At 32.2% G+C, this 20,212-nt stretch overlaps 3 protein-coding genes and 1 non-coding gene across 5 annotated transcripts; 2 read left to right on the top strand and 2 right to left on the bottom strand.

Annotated features, from left to right (window-relative positions):
• Positions 1–3,243: 3,243 nt before the first annotated feature.
• On the bottom strand, positions 3,244–7,880 carry LOC141689704 (uncharacterized). Of its 2 annotated transcripts, none has more exons than XM_074494058.1 (4): positions 6,067–7,880; positions 5,187–5,246; positions 4,662–4,858; positions 3,244–4,058 (listed from the first exon to the last, which is right to left on the bottom strand). In XM_074494058.1, exons 1-3 carry the CDS (start codon positions 7,850–7,852, stop codon positions 4,800–4,802), a joined length of 1,905 nt encoding a protein of 634 aa, XP_074350159.1. In that variant the 5' UTR covers positions 7,853–7,880; the 3' UTR covers positions 3,244–4,058; positions 4,662–4,799. The 2 variants fall into 2 exon arrangements, with proteins under 2 accessions (XP_074350159.1, XP_074350160.1); XM_074494059.1 differs by having other exon boundaries at positions 3,245–4,021.
• Positions 7,881–9,147: 1,267 nt separating this feature from the next.
• On the top strand, positions 9,148–16,318 carry LOC141692534 (thiosulfate/3-mercaptopyruvate sulfurtransferase 1, mitochondrial-like). The gene is made up of 12 exons (XM_074497404.1): positions 9,148–9,419; positions 10,458–10,640; positions 11,157–11,216; positions 11,384–11,446; positions 11,978–12,102; positions 12,206–12,368; positions 12,550–12,609; positions 13,125–13,183; positions 13,877–13,958; positions 14,507–14,570; positions 15,246–15,313; positions 15,933–16,318. The coding sequence occupies exons 1-12, from the start codon at positions 9,315–9,317 to the stop codon at positions 16,035–16,037; spliced, it is 1,137 nt and encodes a 378-aa protein (XP_074353505.1). The 5' UTR covers positions 9,148–9,314; the 3' UTR covers positions 16,038–16,318.
• Positions 16,319–16,555: 237 nt separating this feature from the next.
• TRNAR-CCG (transfer RNA arginine (anticodon CCG)) lies at positions 16,556–16,628 on the top strand. Its single transcript has one exon. It is a non-coding gene; the product is annotated as a tRNA-Arg (tRNA).
• A 445-nt stretch (positions 16,629–17,073) lies between these two features.
• LOC141692477 (tRNA (mnm(5)s(2)U34)-methyltransferase, chloroplastic) lies at positions 17,074–20,212 on the bottom strand. The gene is made up of 6 exons (XM_074497337.1): positions 20,007–20,212; positions 19,853–19,916; positions 18,258–18,450; positions 17,943–18,016; positions 17,635–17,790; positions 17,074–17,366 (listed from the first exon to the last, which is right to left on the bottom strand). Exons 1-6 carry the CDS (start codon positions 20,170–20,172, stop codon positions 17,243–17,245), a joined length of 777 nt encoding a protein of 258 aa, XP_074353438.1. The 5' UTR covers positions 20,173–20,212; the 3' UTR covers positions 17,074–17,242.

The following is a 20,212-nucleotide window of genomic DNA, read 5'->3' as shown; positions in this document are numbered from 1 at the left end:
TGAGAGGACCCTCGTGTTATGAACAAAAATATTTTGTGAGAGGTGAGCACATGCGATTTTCACTACCGTTCCAAAAGCACCTCAGCTATCTACCTGTCGGACACCAGCTATAAACCTGCCGAAAGTGTTGTTGATGCGAGATATCCAGATTTCCCAATACACCGTAAAATTCATTTTCAACACATCGCATAAAGCGAGACACATCGCACAAAGCGAGACAATCAAACACATAAATAACAGCTCAATTAAACGAAACGAAAAAAAACCGAATTTTTGAACAAAATCCGATATTTATTGAAAGAAAGTTAAAAACAAATGAAAAAATGTTGTATGGATGAAGAGAGATGATGGAGATAGAGATGAAGATGGGTAGAAAGGTGAAGAAGGAGGTGTGATGAATTAGGGTTAAAGGAAGATGAGCCGGCCGACTCTCATATAGAGAGAGATGAATGAATATAAACAGGGTAGTCAGTGTACGTTTAAAATGAAACAAATAAACTTAATATGTAGAATTTCGTTGGTATGTTTACAAAGAAAAAGTTAAAAATTAACATATATGTTGAGTACAAAGTTGACCAAAAATTTTGAATTTTATTTAAATAAACTATATAACTGGTCTATATTATTACTGAGTTCTCAACTAACTCACAATTAACTTACTCAATTTAAAAAGATAAAAAATGAATAACTGAATTCAGAATTACTTGCGATCATAATATAAAATTTACACTACTGTTAATATAAAAGTTGATTTTAATGAAAAATGTTAGTTTTTGAATTTTAACATATGTATGTTTGGAAAATTGTTAGTTTTTTTACACTACTCTTAACAAAATAAAATTAAGTTATATGCGTCTATGTTAGCTTGTGAATTATCGTATGTTACATTTCTTAGGAAATTACGATGGTTTCAATTATTTGTATGCTTAATATCTGATTTATGTACATGTGTAATCATTATTAATATCTAGTGAGGCAATTGATTACTTAAATAACATGTATTTACAATTATTCAAAAATTAAAATTATATAATAAATAAATTAAAATAATTTATACATGATATTCACATTATCACTAACAAACAAGCCATATCTGTTTTTTACGCGACCGAGTATGAGTCATGTAACATAAAAATAAATTATATATTGTAAGACTTATTATTGATGTTCATAATTTTTTTAAGAATTTGAAGGAAAAATTATAATTATATTGTTATTTAAACTATTTTTAAGTTTCTTTCATTACAACTCTAATATTTCTTCATATAATAATTTGATAATATTGTATACTATTCTCCTAAAATTAAATATTTTTCAATTTGATAAAGTTTTATAAATATTAGTTGAACTGGTTAATTTCTTCAAATTATTGAACAATATATATATATATATATATATTTTAAAAAGTATAAAATGTATTGAATTAAATACTACAATATAGTATAGATATAACTTTTATTTGAATAATTCAAAATAATTCACAATATTTGTACAATATTATCTTGATCAATAATATTGTTTATCTAATAGAATTCTTTTTAAAATGCTAGTTTTTTTAAAATAAAAAATGAAAAATAAATCCATTTAATATATCATCGTAGTTTTAACAAATCTCGTGAGATCTCATATCAAATTTCAAATATTTTTAAAATCGGGACTAGTCCCAAAACACTATTGCGCTACCAGTGAAGTTAGTAATTTTAATACAAATAATCAGTTGACTTGATCCTATAAATAACTCAAACACATTAATTTATATTAATATAGGATATCAAAAAAATTCACATTATTGGTAGGATATTCTCGTCGAACTTGTAATTTAAATTTACTAAAGGTAGAATGTGACAATGTTTTTCGGCTAGTCATGTAGTCAAATTTCGAGTATTTTTTGAACAATAGGCCAAATTCTAATTTCAAATTCAAAATAAACTAAAATTCATTGACTCATTATAATTCGAACATATCTAAATATTTAATACCAATCTAGATTATTTATATATAGGCGATTCTATTTTCAATATTTTCTTTAAAAATTATATATGTACATTTTAATTACTTTTTATAATAAAAAATATGTTAACAATATATGAGATATATTATCAAACTAAAAAATAATAATAAAAAAGATAATAATCCATTTATGTACTATGCCTAACTTTATATCTAAAATTCAGTTCTTTAAAATTAATTGTACAAATATTTAAGTAACTGTCAATTTTTTGCGGAATTCAAGTAGCTATCTTTAAAGTTAAATAAAATATTCTTTTAGCACACTTACATATTATGTATATGTTGTAGTGGTACGAGGTTGTATATAAGAATGAAGTAACTCGAGTTCGATTCCCACAAAACACAACTTTTATATAAATATTAAAAATATGGGTAGTTTAGTCTTTTCAATGAGACGAAGAGATAAGAGGCCTTAGATAAAAATTGGACGTGTTTGGTATTTCTTAAATCATAATACTTCTAATTTAAAGTTGAAAAATATTATATTAATGATAAGAACAACATAACTTATAAGTTATGTAGATATTTGGTTAATTTTATATATATAATTTACTTATTATTTGATAATTTATTTGATAAATTATTGTAACTTATAAGTTATAATATTTTTTAAATCAAAATATATATTATAAATTACATGAATTAATAAAAAAAATTAAAAATAAAGATAATGACCTCGAGCTAAAACTATATAATATACATTATCTATCCCGACTAAAATAAAATTATATTATTGATCTGGCTAAAAAAATCAAACTAAATATAATTACTTAAATTTAATTTGGTCGATATAATATTGGTCTCGGTTAAACGAAATAATATATATCGCGCGAATTCTATATCGATAACATGTAGTAAATTTATAAGGCAAACTAATACTATTATATGCACCAACAAATGGTGATCTTTTGAATTTTTGTGGTGAGTTTGTTGTTTAATCAAATCGGTTGCATTTAGATCAACATGATTCGTCTTATTTCAGAATCAAAATTTAATCCGGTCTTTGAAAAATTCGAAATTTTACACGAATTTTCACATTTAATATTCACCCGGATTAAAAAATTATATAATTGGAACAAGATGAAATAAAATTAAAATTAATAAATAACTTTCCAGCACTTGAAAATTTTAGATGAGGAAATTTTATATCTTAAAATTTTTAACAAATTAAATGTAGAAAAATTATACAAAATATTAATTATTTTATACTGAACTTGTGCAAATTTAAAAATAGGAAATGTGCAAGACAGTGAATGCACCATTACCGGAAATGAAAAATGATGAAAGTTTAAAAGTTAGGATTTCTAACTTTTCAATTATTGCTCAAAAATGATTCTTTATAACCGATTTCAAAATTTGCCAAACATGCAGCCCAACATGTAATTGTTCTTAAAGCCCAAATAGTCTTTGACATGATTCCCATTTCCCCAAACATGTACAATGTGCACTTCAATTTGCAGTCTTGAATTACCTTTCAAAAAATACAACAGCTTCTTGCAGTCTTGAATTACCAGGCCAAAAGAAGAATGTGTAGAAACAGAACTTTAATATAACAATCAGGCAGTGTATTTATATATACCCTCGGCGCCATCCTTGTTCCTTAGCCCAACTCAAAGCCTCAGCAAGTTCAGGTTGTACGCGCCCATACTCGTTCATCATCTTCGCTGCAATTAATTCCTCCCGGCTCCCATGGCTGTTACGAACAACACATCCAAATTTGAAAACGTTCTTGTTCTTCAAATACAGCAACATCGCCACTGATCTTAATCATATTTTTCTGCAGGTTTGGTACAGTGTTCTTTTCCATCCTCGGGCAACAAACTCCCCAAAGATGCGATGTATTTATTAATTAAGATCATCTTCAGCCAATACAACTGTTTCTTGAGCAGATCGTTTTTTTTATTCCATACCAAGTCGTTACGCATTTTCTATTTTGCTCCACAAAGCATCACTGTGCCACTTATGTCCTTATCAGATCTTTCAAGCACCACCATCCAATCCTTAAAAGAATCTGAACCAAGTCTCAACAACTTAAGACCAGATGGCCTCTGCAAAATCAATATTAACCTAAAAAACTAAAACTTTTTTGTACTATGGTAACTGCAATCATAAATAAAGTCATATAATTTTTTCAATAAGTCCCCCCCAAAAAAAGGCTTTAGGGTTTACAATATTAGACCAATAGGATCTAAATCCAGGGTCCGCTACTGAGAGGAGGGCACGAACTGTGGAACAGAGGCCACGGTTTTTTACTAAACAATTATATGATCAACAATAGTGTCACATAAAATTGTTATATTTAATATATTTAAATTTTCTTATAAATTTTAAAACTGCTACAATTTTTACAAGTACACTCCCTTGAAAGATATAGTTTCTCCCCCCTAAAGTCTGGAAAAATCTCTCCTGCAAGGCAGGTTTCTCTGCTACTTGGCTGTTTCTCAGCAAATGTGGCTAAGAAATTTTTTGAGCGTTGTTCTAAATTTGATATAGAAGAAGATAAGGTGATCCAGGGGATTTACGTGGAATAAATGGTTCAGCGTCGAAAGATACAATTTCCTTGTGGGGCGTTTATTGACTAACCGCCCCTTTCAATACTAATTCCTTTAAACATATTATGACCCAAGTATAGTCTTTAAAGGGAAACATACCATTCTGGTCTGTGATCTTCTGCATCTCCGTCAACCCAATTTGCGTCTTAAATAAATCTTTCTTGATCAATGTCACCGGCACTAACGACATTATCAATATCAGCAAGAATCACTATGAGCATTGATGGCATGGCCTCCTCAACTTTTACAGAGTTTATCCTCTCCCGGCTTAAGAATTCCGTGCAGGGCTGTGAAACCTAAAGAATGAAGTGAAGAGAATTTATTGTAGTAAGAGATGACAGGCATTAGCAACATTTCATGAGATATCTAGGAAGTAATGTATACAGGATCTAAAATTTTAACGGCATACATGAATTCTTTTTTTTTTAACTTAAATTATTTGATTAGGTTAAAGTCAGGAATTCTTATGTATCTATTTATTCACATTCTAATAACATATCAAGCTAAAGACTGTATCATCAAACTCAACAGAATTTCAGTACTGTTAAGTGAAGCTTAAGGTATTAATATCATTCTAGAAACATATATAAGCATCAAAAGATTCTGATTCAAAAAGGTACCTACCTGGACAATCACTGTGGATACCTTCAGGGATATGCACATGACGTTTTTCCTCGTGGTTGCCTGAGAACAACCATAAAAACAGTATTGAGTGCTGAGTACACTACAGATTTAATAACTAGCAGTAGGGCAAAACGTTGCTTATATACTGCACCCCGCACCTCTGACAGTGAAATCATGCATCAGTTATCACACTCGTATTGTTAAATTAAAACATAGGAAAGATTAAACCAAAAATAAGATTAGCAAAATTATAACAAGTAAACATGATGAGTTCGTAATAATCGGATACTAAATTATTCGATAATCAATGAGTATACAATCCACAATGATCAATGATAATCAATGAACTCATGAATAGGTCCTTCTCTCTTATTTAATATCAAGTTATCCAACCCCCTTTAGGTAAGGGTGTACAAGGTATTTATAGGGAAGCCCCTACTGGGCTTTCCTATTTTATTACATTCTGGGCCCTCTATTGGGCTTACAAACATATTCTATTTTCTATCTAATTCCTATTACACTCTGTTTTATCTTCTATTTGGGCTTCATGGCCCAACAAAAAATAACTAGAGTTTCCAAAAAATTAAAACCCTTACGAAAAATTAATAGTTTATCAGACACTAAATGGGACATCTTAATCAGAGTATAGGTGTAAACATAGTTAAAATGCGAGTTGAGTCTTTGGTGGGAAGCATGGATACAGAAAAAAAAATCCAGCAACGCCAAGAAGCCTTTAAAGCTATAGTTAGTATCCCCAAAAACAGATGAGATACACAAGAATAATTTAACATCTACTGTAGGTAGATAAGAAAGAACATGAATCGCTATTATGCGTGGAGTTGCTTGAAAGAGAGATAATTTATTTTTAGAAGTCACATACCAGAGTGCAAGCAGTTCTGATGCATTGCAAGGAGAGTTGGATCCTGTACTTCTAATAAGAGTAGGTGTTGTATCAAAGAGGTTGTAAATGTATCTGCTAAGAAGCCGCAATCCACCATTTTGTCCATTAGTTCACATGCTTCACTATACCTCTTATTCCGAAGACATCCACGAATAATTACATTATAGGTGTCCCTATCAGGAATTAAACCATTGCATTTCGTCAAGTGAAATAAAGACAGTGCTTTATCAACGTATCGGTTCTTGCAAAGACCATCTATCAAGGTTCCGTATATCACAATATCCATCTCATGGCCTTGATCTTGAATCTTATATAAAAAGGTCAGTGCTTCCATAGACTTACTCAGCCGACATAGTCCGTGTAATAAAATGCTGTGTGTTTCAACTGTGGGTTCCAGACCTTCACTTTCCATGTTTCTGTAAAGATCCATAGCAATGTCCAGTTTCAGCTCCCTGCAATATGCACCTATTAGAATGTTATATGTATAACAGTTGGGCCTCATCTTCTTACTTTTCATGGTACTGAGCACAGCCAGTGCTCCTTCCATTTCACCTCGTGAACAATAGGCCTGCATGAGACTACTATAGGTGACTATATCAGGATATACACCCCTTTCATTCATTATCTCAATTAACCGCTTTGCATCGTCCAACTTCCCAGACTTCGAATAAGCATCAACCAATATTGTAAAAGTAAGAACATCAGGAGAAATGTTCATGCGATCAATCATTTCTTTAAGCAGCCGATCAACCTCCTCCCATCTTTTCAAGTTGCAAAGAACCTGAATGATCGGAGAGTAAGAGCAACCATTCGGTAAAACGCCTTTCTCTATCATTTCCGAATGAAGGTTCAAAGCATCATCAACAAGCCCACGCTTGCACAAAGAATCGATAATTGTAGAATATGTCACGGTATTAGGTTTACATTCCGATTTCTCCATGAACCTAAACAACCATAGCGCCATATCACCATACCCGGTCTTACACAGTCCATTAATCATCGTACTATACGTTACTACATTCGGTCGAAACTCCTTAAACTTAACAAGATTCATAAACATAACCCTAGCCTCCTTAGACTTACGCTCCGAAAGAAGCCCCCTAATTAGCGTAGTATACGTAAACACATCCGGCACAAAACCACGCTTATATATCCCCGCAAGCAACGAAAACGCACAGTCAGCTCGATTCAAATGACAACAACAGTTGATCGCAATATTAAACGTAATAATATCAATCGGGATACTCAACATACACATTTCCCTAAACATAGACACAGCTACATTGTAATGATTGGTCTTAACGAGCGCGGTGAGCAGCTGATTAAAGTGAAAGTCGTAAGGGAGAGGTCGCGTTTTGAGCATTTTATCGAACAGGTTAAGTGCATTGTCGAGATTATCGAAACCGTGTTTCGATTTAGTAACGAGTAATTGTTGTAATTCTATATGAGGGATTGAATTATTGTTATTCGTGTTGTTATTTGCAGCTTGGAAATGAAAATGAACAATATTGAGTGAAAATGCGGGATATGTGAATTGAAAATGAGGAGTACCTTGTTGTTGCCTTTGTAAAAATGAAAATAGTTTTGATGACATTGTTTTACGCCTCTCCGTCTCTCTCTCCCTCTCTCTCTCAGTCTCTCTCTCAGTCTCTCTCTCTCGCTCTCTCTCCGTTCTCTCCTCTCTCTCTCTCTGTTTCTGTAGAAAAGGAGGAGAGATCACACAGTTGCTGCTGATTGTAGGGTTAGAACACTTCAAAATGATCATAAAAGGGTTTTTAAATTTCTGATTAATTTCAGTGTTACAAAAATTACTAATTGAGATTAGTAAATGCATGGATTTAGGATTAACGGCACAATCGGCAATTGATCAGAATGATTAATAGGAGGAAAATTTGGATGTATTTAATATTTTTAATTTAATTAAATTTAGTGTCCTTATTATATTAGTATTTTATAAGTTAACATATTAACATATATCATTTCTCAAAAAAAAAATTAACATATATCATATTATATAATTTATAGTTATTTAACTTTCACTGAAATTATATTATATATGTTATATTTTATTTGAAATATAGCTATCAATAAAAATGCATAAGTATTAATCGGATCTCTCAAATATCTTGCACACGATTAATCTGGGATTAATCGATAAAATCGAGAATTTTTAAAATTACGGTTAATTTTATTAAATCGTTATCAAGTTTATTTATAACTAAACTAAAATTGCGGCATATTTCTGAAATATGGTCCTTTTTAAATCGATTGTTTGTAATTATTTAGCATATGATATGAACTTGAGCCGACAATTTCGTACACGACACGAAAACGACACGAATATAACGTGTTTGTTTTGACATTTTTTGTACGAATATGAAAGTACACAAACACGAAAGTACACAGATAAATTTGGTGTCGGTTTTGGTTTTATATTTAGGTACACGACACGAAATTAAAGTACACGAATAAATAAATATTTAAATAAATTTATCAAAATTATATGAATACATATATCTTACAATAATATTTTACATATAATATTTATATAAAATAGATACAAAATTGATTCAAATTTAAATTTCATAAGATTTGACTGCACCTAAGTCTTTTTGACTTATTGACTTAAAACTTGACTAGTCAAAACTTAATATTTAAATGTATATTTTATTTATCTTTAATTTTGTTATTAATTTTAAATTACATGAAATACAACACGAAACGTATACGAAATGAAGGTACACGAACACGAAACGAAACGAATCCTTAACGGTTCGGGTTTATGTTAAACATTAATGACACGAAACACGAAAGTACACGACACGAAAGTATACGAAACGAACGAATTGCCAGTTATAATATGAACCTCTTATAAAATTTCAATAGTGTAGATGATTATAACAATGAAGTGTCGAATTCTGTATTTATCGCGGGGACTTGTAAAAAGGAACATTTTAATTAAAAAAAATGTATAATTTTATTTTCTCAATAAATTTAATAATTTTTTGACCACAAAATCCCCATGAATGTAAAACAAAAACAAAAAAGGCAGATCACAAAACCACAGTGAGAGTAACGTAACTAGAGCTATATATTCCACTATACATACACAGTCTTTGTATCGATCGACACTTCAGTTCAATTATCCAATTGTGTCTTTACATTTTTGCCCCAATTAAACCCAATTATAATAAACCCTAGTTTTAAAATTTGGGGGTTTTCAAAAGATGGCAGCTACAATCTTATCAAGAACTGTTTTTGCTACTTCTCGTGTAATTAACTCATCTTTTGCTGTTCCTCTCAAGACCCAGTTTTTATCTTCTGTGTTTAACGTAAGTTGCGATTTTTTTTAGTAAAGTTTGAATTTTTATTGATTATTTTCTTGTTTTTTGTTTGTGAATTGTTGATATGTCGTTTAATCTTAATCTTGTATATGTGTGTAGTGGAATTGATTGTATGATCACTGATTATGTTAAGTCAGTAGGAATTGGCTTTCGATTTTCTTGTATTTGTAATTGATGTGTACATGTTTAAGTTTAGTTCTCGGGGTTTTTGAATGTTTGAGGCAACAATGTAATTGTGTTATTTATTATTTAGTGTGCTTGCAAGTTTAATGGTAATCGGAATAAGTTGGAAAATATATCAATCAGAAATTTTTATGTGCGTTGTTCACAGAGGAATTGCCTCTTTTTAAAAAAATTCGTACAAAATTCTAGATTTTTAGAGTTTTTCGGCATTACCTTTAATAACTGATACGGGGTTAGGTGAATATTCACATTACAAAAGAATAAAAGTATTTAGTTAAATTAGACGTACAATGGAATCTCAGGTTCCTTTCTGTATAAAAGTATTTTTATTGTTTAATTTCTTGTTTTTTGTTTGTGAATTGTTGATATGTCGTTTAATCTTAATCTTGTATATGTGTGTAGTGGAATTGATTGTATGATCACTGATTATGTTAAGTCAGTAGGAAATGACTTTCGAGTTTCTTGTATTTGTAATTGATATGTACATGTTTAAGTTTAGTTCTTGGGGTTTTCGAATGTTTGAGGCCACAATGTAATTGTGTTATTTGTTATTTAGTGTACTTGCACATTTAACGGTAATCGGAATAAGTTGGAAAATATATAGATCAGAAATTGTTATGTGCGTTGTTCACAGAGGAATTGCCTCTTTTTAATTTTTTTCGTACATAGTACTAGATTTTTAGAGTTTTTCAGCATTATCTTCAATAACTGTGATACGGGGTTAGGTGAATATTCACATTACAAAAGAATGAAGTAATTAATTAAATTAGACATACATTGGTATCTCAGGTTCCTTTCTGTATAATTTTGTCTGGACTTATGTTGATATTTTATTTCTATCAGATAAAGCCTTTACACTTGAGGGTTGCTCCTTATGCTAAATATAGGACTTCTGGTTATTTTTCTACTATGGCTTCATCTGTTAGTGGGGTGACAACTTCTTCATCGGTCCAATCCATGTCTACTAGTGAATCTGTTGTATCAGTTGATTGGCTCCATGCAAATTTGCGAGATCCGGATATGAAGGTATGGTTGGTCAGGATAGAAGGTGCAGTGTTTCATAATATGAAGTGTGCGTAATTTTTGATTGTTTGATGTATGTGTTTTAAGGTAAGGGTCTGTTGAAAACATTATAGATGTTGTGCAGGGAAGGTGTAGGGTCATGTTGCATGTGCCATCAACTTGTAGTCTAAGTAATGCAACACATGTATATGATTGTGGCATCATAGACCTAAATAATAAGTTTTTAAGACTTAAGAGGAGGATGATAGTCCTGTTTAATTAAACTAGATTACATTTTGTTTCTATTGAAATGTCTAGATGTCTCGGATATGTTAAATTTTTTAAAGGACGGGATTGTTGTTTTATATATTTATTCTGTACAATTATAACTCAATTGTAGTTTTTAGTATGATGTGTATCTTTATATTACAGTATTACAATCAGGTCAGCCCCACATTGAAGTCTACTGCCACTGTTTTTTATCAAAATTGCTAATAGTAGGAATTAAATGTAATTGTGCTGATACAATCACATTTCCAGGTTCTAGATGCATCCTGGTATATGCCAAACGAGCAGAGGAACCCACTACAAGAGTATCAAGTATGAAATGGATTATTTTCACTACTTTTCTGTGCTGCACATAGTTCTTTAGATTTCAATATTTCCTGCAGTCATTTGCGCTTGTACTGTCGCCTGGGTCAATTTAGATGGTTTCACTTCTGTACTAATGCCTTTCTATTTTCCTTTTATGCATTTTGTATGAACAGGTCGCCCACATTCCTGGTGCCCTTTTCTTTGACGTTGATGGGATATCAGATCAAGCTACAAATGTATGATTCTTCTTCCTTTCTTAGGAGCTCATCTAATTTTATATATACTGGAGTAAATTGCTGGTAGGGATGTAAGAAATTATAGGAAGTTTGTTTTGTTTAGACATGTTGGGTTAGGGTTGGACTCAATTTACGCTTAGCGCTATATGTTCCTGAGCGTTCTTTGACATAAGCTCGCCTAATAGTGTTCATGGGCATCTGATCAAGTTTGGATGGCAAAACTTCAATTTTGTGTTGACTTTTTCTAAAGCTAGTTAGGTTCGAGTTTGTTGGAAAACTGTATTTAAGTTGCGACGAGCCTCAGTGAACAAGTTTTTTCTTGTATGAGTATGGTCCTTGAAGTTTAAGCTCGCATTCGAGTTGTACAGCTTTCAAGTCTAGGAAAAACAAACTTTTATTGAATCAAACACCGAGCTGCTCAGAAACGATTCAGCTCACATACAACCGTATTTGCATGCCAGTGATATTCTTGCAATGAAAAATCAGTCTTTTGCATAATGCTGAAGCATCTTGTGATCATGCATTTATCAGTTGCCACACATGCTGCCATCCGAAGATGCTTTTGCTGCTGCCGTTTCAGCTCTTGGTATTGAGAATAAAGACGGAGTCGTTGTTTATGATGGAAAGGGTATTTTTAGTGCAGCTCGAGTATGGTGGTGAGTTGTAAGTTTGATAACCAGGGTTGATTATTGGATGGTTGAGTTTTGCATTGGATTAATAAACTTAGTATATTATAATTACTTGTTCTCAAATGCACAGGATGTTCCGAGTTTTTGGGCATGATAAAATATGGGTGTTAGATGGAGGCCTTCCAAGATGGCGGGCTTCAGGATATGATGTTGAATCAAGTGCTTCTAGTGATGCTATCCTGAAAGCTAGTGCTGCAAGTGACGCAATAGAGAAAGTATATCAAGGACAGGCAGTAAGTTTAGGATTATCAACACCAACAATATATTGACAGTATTTAATACCGGATCTAATGATTCTTTTTCATCTGGTTTGAAATATTTGATTAATATTTCTTAAATTATTTCGTAAGAATGGACTTGTTGCTCAATCATTTAGCAGAAAGATAATTCACATAAGGATCTTTACTTCTCCAGGTTACACCAATTACATTTCAAGCCAGATTTCAACAGCATCTTGTTTGGAATTTAGAGCAGGTTAAATTTCAAATTCTTATCAGTTTTCCTTTATGTGTTTTTCCAATTTGAAATTGTCTGTTTATCACAATAACTACCGGGGATTCATGTAGAGACTAAAAGTGATTTATATGTTTACAGTCAGCAAGGTGTTTCACTTGTAAAATACTATTATCAGATGTGGGTAATGTTGCTTATGTAACTTATGTATGCAGTATGTTTCAGATTTATAGTGTCATTGTCCCTGTTATATTGCTAACAAATCGGATATCTTTTCATGTATCGTACTTTAAATATGTCTAAATCATGACTCGTGTTCATATATTCTGTTACCTCTCTTTGCTCTTAATTTTTAAAACAGTATTAAGTAGGTATCGTTGAATTATTTTATTTTATTTTTATTTTCTTTTCTTGATTTTTGATTTTGTGGTCAAAACTATGAAAGATATATATCACATATAACATATTGCATGAAGATGCCTCTTTTTTATTTCTTTTCTGTTCCTTTGAACAATATTTTTCTGTAATCATTTTAGGTTCAAAAGAACATTGAGGAAAATTCACATCAACTCGTAGATGCTCGTTCAAAGCCCAGGTATTGTTATTTTTTTAAAAATATTGTTCTCCTGGCTGCTAGCATGTTTCTCTTGTAACATTAACATGTATCATATCCACTTTCAGGCATGCCATTAAATATATTGTTATAATTATGGTATAGTATTTTCTGGTTCACTTTGAGAATGTGGTTGATGTATTGGCACTCTTTTGTTTGTATGACGTCGTGTATGTCTAGAATAGTAAATCTTATTTCATATACAAGAATAACACTTATAATTCAACATGTTTAAGAGCACAGATGTTGGATTGGAATTGGAGCGTGATATAATTGATAAAAATAGTGAAGTTGTGACTATGACCGACTGTTGCAAGTTGCATGTATAATTATATATCTATCGGGGTCAAAGGTACCACTCAAAGTAGCAATAGGCACATTTAATCTGATTAATTGAGTAGCAAGCGTAACTCGGGGGAACAATTTCTCTCATCTCTGACTCTGATTATACGTCGTCTTTAATTTGGACTTTGGGGTTTCATTGAATCAGTTATGTCGTCCCCTTGCTCTTATAAACATGTCAGACAGTGGCTTAGAGGATCTGATCTAAATCTTGAAAGTAAATCTTTGCCAGTCTCCGGGCCAAGTTTTCTTAGCAAATGCCCTTGAGAATGATTATGTGTTCGGAAGACTGTTTTTTTCTTGTGGAGATTTTAATTCTTTTGGCTTTTGCAGGTTTGATGGGACTGCGCCTGAACCTAGGAAGGGAATAAAAAGTGGCCATGTACCTGGAAGCAAGTGCATTCCTTTTCCACAGGTAGCATAGTAAAAATTGTTACATTAATACTAGTTTATATAATAATAGGTGAACTGGATTTAATCTAAAGGTAGGGCAAAGTATAATTTCCTATCCAATATTATGTTGCAATAAGGAAATGTTGAAAATATGCAAAAACAATTTTTTCCTGAATGTGTACTCCATGCCCTGTATAGTATTATAGTATTTAATTATGATGAAAGCACTTTCATCACTATTTTTCCCTACTACATGATTAAAAATCACTATTTTACTATTTATCTGTATGTTTTCTTGTATCCTCTTGTACTTTTTTATATTTAATTTGGAAAATCTGAATAATCATCCTTTACGAAGCTGCTGCACATTGTTAATTGTCTAATTGTCCAATCTGGTTCTAGTATATATGTTTATATACAAGATTTTATAGTGTTAGACCCATTTATCCATCAGAAGGCACTTTCCAAAATTTTAGTTTCTACAAATTCACTGTCATGCTATGAAGTATGAGTTCACATGAAGCTCTTTATACACGGACAATTATTGCCACCCCATTTTTGTGGCTGCAGGTGTTGGATGGCTCGCAGTCACTCTTACCACCAGCTGATCTGAAAGAAAAATTTGAGCAAGAAGGTAAATTCTTCTGTGCTTGTACACATGCACATGCCTTGCCAAATTGTTTAACCTAGAAAATGTTCAAAGGTTTGACTGGACCAGTACACTTATTACTCGTTTGTACATGAGATGTTTTGAAACTAGTTTGCTTTAAGTAGTGGTATTATAATAGACTTCTTTGAGCATTTTCCTTTTCCTCGCAGTTAGTTAAATTATTTCCGAAGCTAATGCTTTTAAATTTATCATGCTATATTTGCAAAAACGGCGATACATATTTTGTTCTAGCATGGCCTGACCTGTTCCATGTATGTAAACTGTAAAGCCAAACACCACGATTTTGTGGTCAGACTTTGAAGTTTACTTTAGTCCTGCAACATCCTGTAATTTGAGTGAGATATACTGATATGTTTGGTTTTGTTTTGTTTAATTTCAATTTTAAGTTCATGTTACAAAATGTTCTTTTCAGGGTAAGGTCAATTACAAAATTCCATGTACTCATGCACGTATTTGTCTCCACAAAATTACATAGTATATTTATCAAAAATAATGGATTGTGGAAGCCACCACCAGACTGCTTATTAAATATTAGATAGCACAGTCCACTAAGAAGTACATCGTTTGATAAATTGTTTTTTGTTGTTCTGAATATGACATCTCTATGTTATTAATTTTTATTGGGTCTATCATCCACAGGCGTCTCTTTGGACAAACCTATTGTAACTTCATGTGGCACTGGTGTGACGGCTTGCATCCTTGCACTGGTGATAATCTTTTTTCCTTGGTATCGTTGCACGTGTAATATTTTGATGCTCAACTTGAGTATCTAAGTCTTTGGTTCTGCATCGTAATCTTTTTTATTTATTACCCGAATTTCATCTGTCGGTTCAAAGGACCGTGGGTCAAACAGGACTTAAAACATAGCTTCTTCAAATTCGATTATCGTCTTCTTAAACTAGATTTTTCCCTCGGTTCTATTTCTTCTCTAGAATATGAAGAGAGTTGTATGAAAAGTAAAACGCCAAGTTTTATATTCTAAAACTTGCTCTACTTGCTCGGAAAGTTAGACTTACCTAGGATTTGTTATTATGTTATTAATGTACTGTGTTATGCCCTTATTGGCACTTATCATTACTTTACTTGATATAACTTGGTATTCTTACATGTTAACATTTTAAGAAAGGAATTTTGTAGTACTAGTATTTTATTATTAAACAGTCAAAAGGTGTGCGCCGAGCACATATCAAATCACATGTAATTTAGCCAAAAAAAAAGTCACATGTACTCGCGAGCTTCACTTTTATATGAGCACACGAAATTTGAAATTATATCAATATGTTTATCTTTTCTTGATCTGATACTTGCACCTTTACATCTTTACAGGGTCTCCACCGTCTTGGAAAGACTGACATTCCAGTATACGATGGGTCCTGGACAGAATGGGGAGCACATTCCGATACTCCAGTTTCCACTTCTGAATCTAGTTAAAACATAATGAGAAGCTTCCCCGATATGCGCCCAGTAAGAAGTTCGCTTGTTTGGTAGGGCATCAGATTGCGACAAAAGAACTTGTATCCAAACAGCGAAATTAATCAATTTCCCTCGCAACTCTTTAAGTTTTTTCTTTTTGTGAATTGCATGCATCATCATGAGCTCTATTTATACAGCGTTTGTAAAAGTTGTGACGGAAGTATGTCGTCGCTTCTTATTGTTTCTCTTCGAGAATCTTATAATCCCATTAGAAAGATCGACTTCTTATGATTTCAGCACATGAACATTGTCGTCAACCTTGCAAATATTTGGAGGATCGAAAGAGGAAAGTTGGCTTTTGCTTTTGATTAAAAAGGGTCTGATTGAAAAAAGTGCAGAATAAAAATGAGCTAGAAACAATTTGGAAATACACGGTTGCATATAAAAGTTTTATTTAGCAAAATATTAACGAATAATATATACGAGGAAAAGAAAAGAGAAGTTAACATTATTTCCTGGACAAAAAAATCACAATCGATCGCGTGGCCTAATGGATAAGGCGCTCGCCTCCGGAGCGGGAGATTGTGGGTTCGAGTCCCATCGTGATCGCTTTTTTTTAATTTATAAAATTTGAGTCCCAGTACCACATGAACCTGGCATTTTTCTTCATTCTTTCTGGGGTACAGCAATAAAATTACCAAACAAATTTTGGCGAAAATTTGTTATAATTATACTGAGCAAAACTAAAACCTTTTTTGTTTTGTTACGGCTTGTCAATATTTTCGGGGGAAAATTTTTGAACTGATCATTCATTTCATTCAAATGTATCAAATAGATCATTACTTTCAGGTTTGACTCAATTTGATTACTTATTTGAAAATTTATATCAAATAAATCATTTACCAATGACTAAATTGATACAAAATTTTAACATTTTAATAACTTGATACAAATTTTTAAATTAGTAACCAAATTGAGTCAAACTGGAAAGTAATAATCTATTTGATACATTTGGATGAAATGACTGATGAGTTTAATATTTTTCCCATATTTTCGGATACATTGCTCGATATCATTACTTGCGACTGAAATAAATTCGAGTGTTTTCCATAACTGATAATATTTGATACAGCTTGATCAATTTACTATAAAAACATACAGCTCAATAATGAAGAAAGATGGACCTGCCCTAAATCACCTAGAAATTTATGACTTGCATGTTTTTATCGCTTAAATAAGAAAACAATAACAGGAGCAAGTGGCTTATTCAACATTTCGAGCTTGCAGCCGCTCCATTTATCAACAGGCAATCGTGAGGCAAAAGCTTGGACCGTCTCAAACTCTTCTCTGCATAATGTGACACGTAATTAACTTCAACTGTTCATGTAGGCCTCAGAGCTCAAACGGCGAGCATTAATTATTTAAGTATTAGCACATTTAGCATTATCTCCTACTCCTTCAATCCCCCTCCCCCTTTCTCTTTTTCTTCACGCCTCATTCAGATCTATTTTACATGAATTTATCTATCGTGTCTTAATTTATAATGAACATGTATTCAGAAACAGAGATAGCGGTATACTACAGGTAAAGAAATTAGTTAAAAGAAAAACAGAACCTTCCACCAGGGTGCCCGACATAAACCAGTAAGCTAATGAGACCTCCAGGTGCGACTAATCTCTCTGCAGCTTGCAATCCAAGGAGTGTTGTCTCTGACTTGGTAATCATTGCTTTGTCACCTCCAGGAAGGTAACCCAAGTTAAATGCAACTAGCCTAAACAAATAAGATGAATAATTTTGTAGATAAAGTGAGTGCTCGACTTATGAAATAACAAAAAATCAATTAAAAAATCGCAATAAAGTACATGACAAAGCATCCATATACATTATAGTTACACAAGCATCCACGATGTAAAATTGCAGTACCTCGCGGTGATATTTCTTGGTATAACTTCCTCCATTTTACTGTGACATGTGGCAAATAGCTCAACAAGTTCTTTCTGCAGCATATGAATTCAATTACGCACAATAGGTATATGTATATTTAGTATGAGGTAACATATATTTTCTGATCGGGTTACACAAGATATAATTTGGTTGACATGTTCAATAGACAAAATCGTCAATGGTGCACAGCTCTATACAGCTAGATAAAAGACATTATGCATAAATAGGACAAGTATATACAGGTGCTTGGAATAGAAAGGTAATCAAACAACTAGAATTTCATATAAGGAGCACCTCATTGTTGCCCAGTGATTCATCCAGCAAAGATTGTGTATTCTTTAAAGCAGCATCCTGAAGGTCTAATGCATAAACACGACCTTTTTGTGACTTATCAGCAACCATTTTAAGCATTGCTAAGGTATCATAACCATTTCCACAAGTGGCGTCAATAACTGCATCCCCTTTCTGGACTACACATTTCCAGACCCTGTGTACAAAAGGAACATAAGAGATTTTATTAAACAAATTAACTAAATAGCATCCATTCTCCAGCAGATTGTAGGAACCGGTAAAACCATAATGTAGTTACAGTTTAGTATTGCTTGGATGTGCACAGTCATGCTCCTACAAACCTCAAAGATAAAATTTATAAAATATATTTCTATCCGTTACCTCATACACAAGAAGCAGAAAAATTAAATATCCCACATCACAAGCGCACAAGTAGAAAGTTTTTCCCTCACATTGTAAAATTGGGGCTAAAACTTCAGCTAGCAATTGTGGGTTTAATTTCAGCAAAGTCATTTTGCATTTCCACCGTATTGTTTTGGATATTAAGTTTTAGCAAGTTCTTCTCCATTTCTATCGACTCTCATCACAGATCATCCAAGAAGATGATTTAATTATAGCTTGCAATTTATTTTCCTTTTTTTTAAGTCCCGCATCATATCATCCAAATAGATGATCCTATAATATTTAAAACACAAAGCCCCACGTATTACGTATACAAATAAACAAACTACCTTAACAAAAATTGTTGGGATAACTACACCTACACTAACTATGTACTCGGTACCAAACTTGCAAATGGTAGATACATGCCTTGTAAAAAAGAATAATTATATACAGAAAACACGCTACTCTAAGTCACATAAGTAACCATAAAATAAAAAATAACACTAGAACTACAAATACTTATCGCTTATCGAGTTATCCTAATGTATACTTGTACAATACAACACCATGGAAAAAACAATCACACTTCTAGCTTTCTACTAAGCTTTAAAAGCCTAAATTTACGTGGTCTACAAAAGTTATAAATGTAACAGTTTCTACAATTACCCGAACCTTATCTACTCTCCCCGTTTCAAAATAGTTGTCCACTTTGACTTCATGCGCATTGACCACAATGTTACATAAATTATTTTTATAAATTTTCCTATTTTAAAACTGAGGAGTAGTAATCGCAATTATTAATGTTAGTACAAAATAGTTGTCCACTTCGTGCATATATTTTAAAGTGCATCGACAACAATGTTACATAAATTATTTTTCGAATTTTCCTATTTTGAAACGGAGGGAGTAATAATCGCAATTATTAATGTCAATTTTCGAGGTCTAAGATTTTTCGAAAACACTGTAAGCAGTAAATACTCCTTCGGTCCCTCCCAATTGTTTATGTTAAGGTGAATAAAAAGTACAATTCTATAACTTTTTTAAAAAAAAATTCTTTTTATTAATAAAAATAGAATGTTTAAACTTTTATTCAGCAAAACAAAATTAAAAAAAGTTATTGAACTATGATTTTTATACATGTCGGACACTCTCTCGGGAACGATAACAATCGGGAGGGACTGACATAGTATAAGCAGTAAAAAGAAAGTACCTACGAGTGAGCAACTTCAGTGGCTTTCTTGTTTCCAAACATGTACCCCAACATTACATCTTCTAAACCTGAGTCACAACAATAACATAAAACAAAACCGAGTTGACTCAGTTTATGATACAAAAAAATAATTATAATAATTATAATAAGAATTAAACCTGGTAAATTAGGAGTTTGAGCACGAGTAATAAGGTTGTGGTTATTATTTATTTTGGTGGTGAATTTAATTAGATTTTTAGGGTTTATGAGGGGTGAAATAGAGATAAATAAAGAGGGTTTATGAGTGGAGAAGAGGGTTGAAATGGGGTTTAATAGTTTTGACATTGTTGTGCTGGGAATTGACCGAGCCGAGCTGAATTGTAAG

This window comes from Apium graveolens, chromosome 10, assembly GCF_009905375.1.
Source record: "Apium graveolens cultivar Ventura chromosome 10, ASM990537v1, whole genome shotgun sequence".
Classification (NCBI taxonomy): domain Eukaryota; kingdom Viridiplantae; phylum Streptophyta; class Magnoliopsida; order Apiales; family Apiaceae; genus Apium; species Apium graveolens.
The sequence above is the reverse complement of the archived record's forward strand: the minus strand, read 5'-3'. Positions and strand labels throughout refer to the sequence as shown.

What these genes read in the sequence shown, in the direction of transcription:
- LOC141689704 (XM_074494058.1), bottom strand. Translation starts at nt 7,852, where the DNA reads ATGATCATTTTGAAGTGTTCTAACCCTACAATCAGCAGCAACTGTGTG. An exon ending in TCAGAACTGCTTGCACTCTG is followed by an intron (nt 5,247 to 6,066) that starts GTATGTGACTTC and finishes GGTTGTTCTCAG; the next exon opens with GCAACCACGAGGAAAAACGT. An exon ending in TATCCACAGTGATTGTCCAG is followed by an intron (nt 4,859 to 5,186) that starts GTAGGTACCTTT and finishes TTCATTCTTTAG; the next exon opens with GTTTCACAGCCCTGCACGGA.
- LOC141692534 (XM_074497404.1), top strand. Translation starts at nt 9,315, where the DNA reads ATGGCAGCTACAATCTTATCAAGAACTGTTTTTGCTACTTCTCGTGTA. An exon ending in AGTGCAGCTCGAGTATGGTG is followed by an intron (nt 12,103 to 12,205) that starts GTGAGTTGTAAG and finishes TCAAATGCACAG; the next exon opens with GATGTTCCGAGTTTTTGGGC. An exon ending in TTGTTTGGAATTTAGAGCAG is followed by an intron (nt 12,610 to 13,124) that starts GTTAAATTTCAA and finishes TAATCATTTTAG; the next exon opens with GTTCAAAAGAACATTGAGGA.
- LOC141692477 (XM_074497337.1), bottom strand. Translation starts at nt 20,172, where the DNA reads ATGTCAAAACTATTAAACCCCATTTCAACCCTCTTCTCCACTCATAAA. An exon ending in TCAAACTCCTAATTTACCAG is followed by an intron (nt 19,917 to 20,006) that starts GTTTAATTCTTA and finishes GTTGTGACTCAG; the next exon opens with GTTTAGAAGATGTAATGTTG. An exon ending in CCAAGAAATATCACCGCGAG is followed by an intron (nt 17,791 to 17,942) that starts GTACTGCAATTT and finishes TTATTTGTTTAG; the next exon opens with GCTAGTTGCATTTAACTTGG.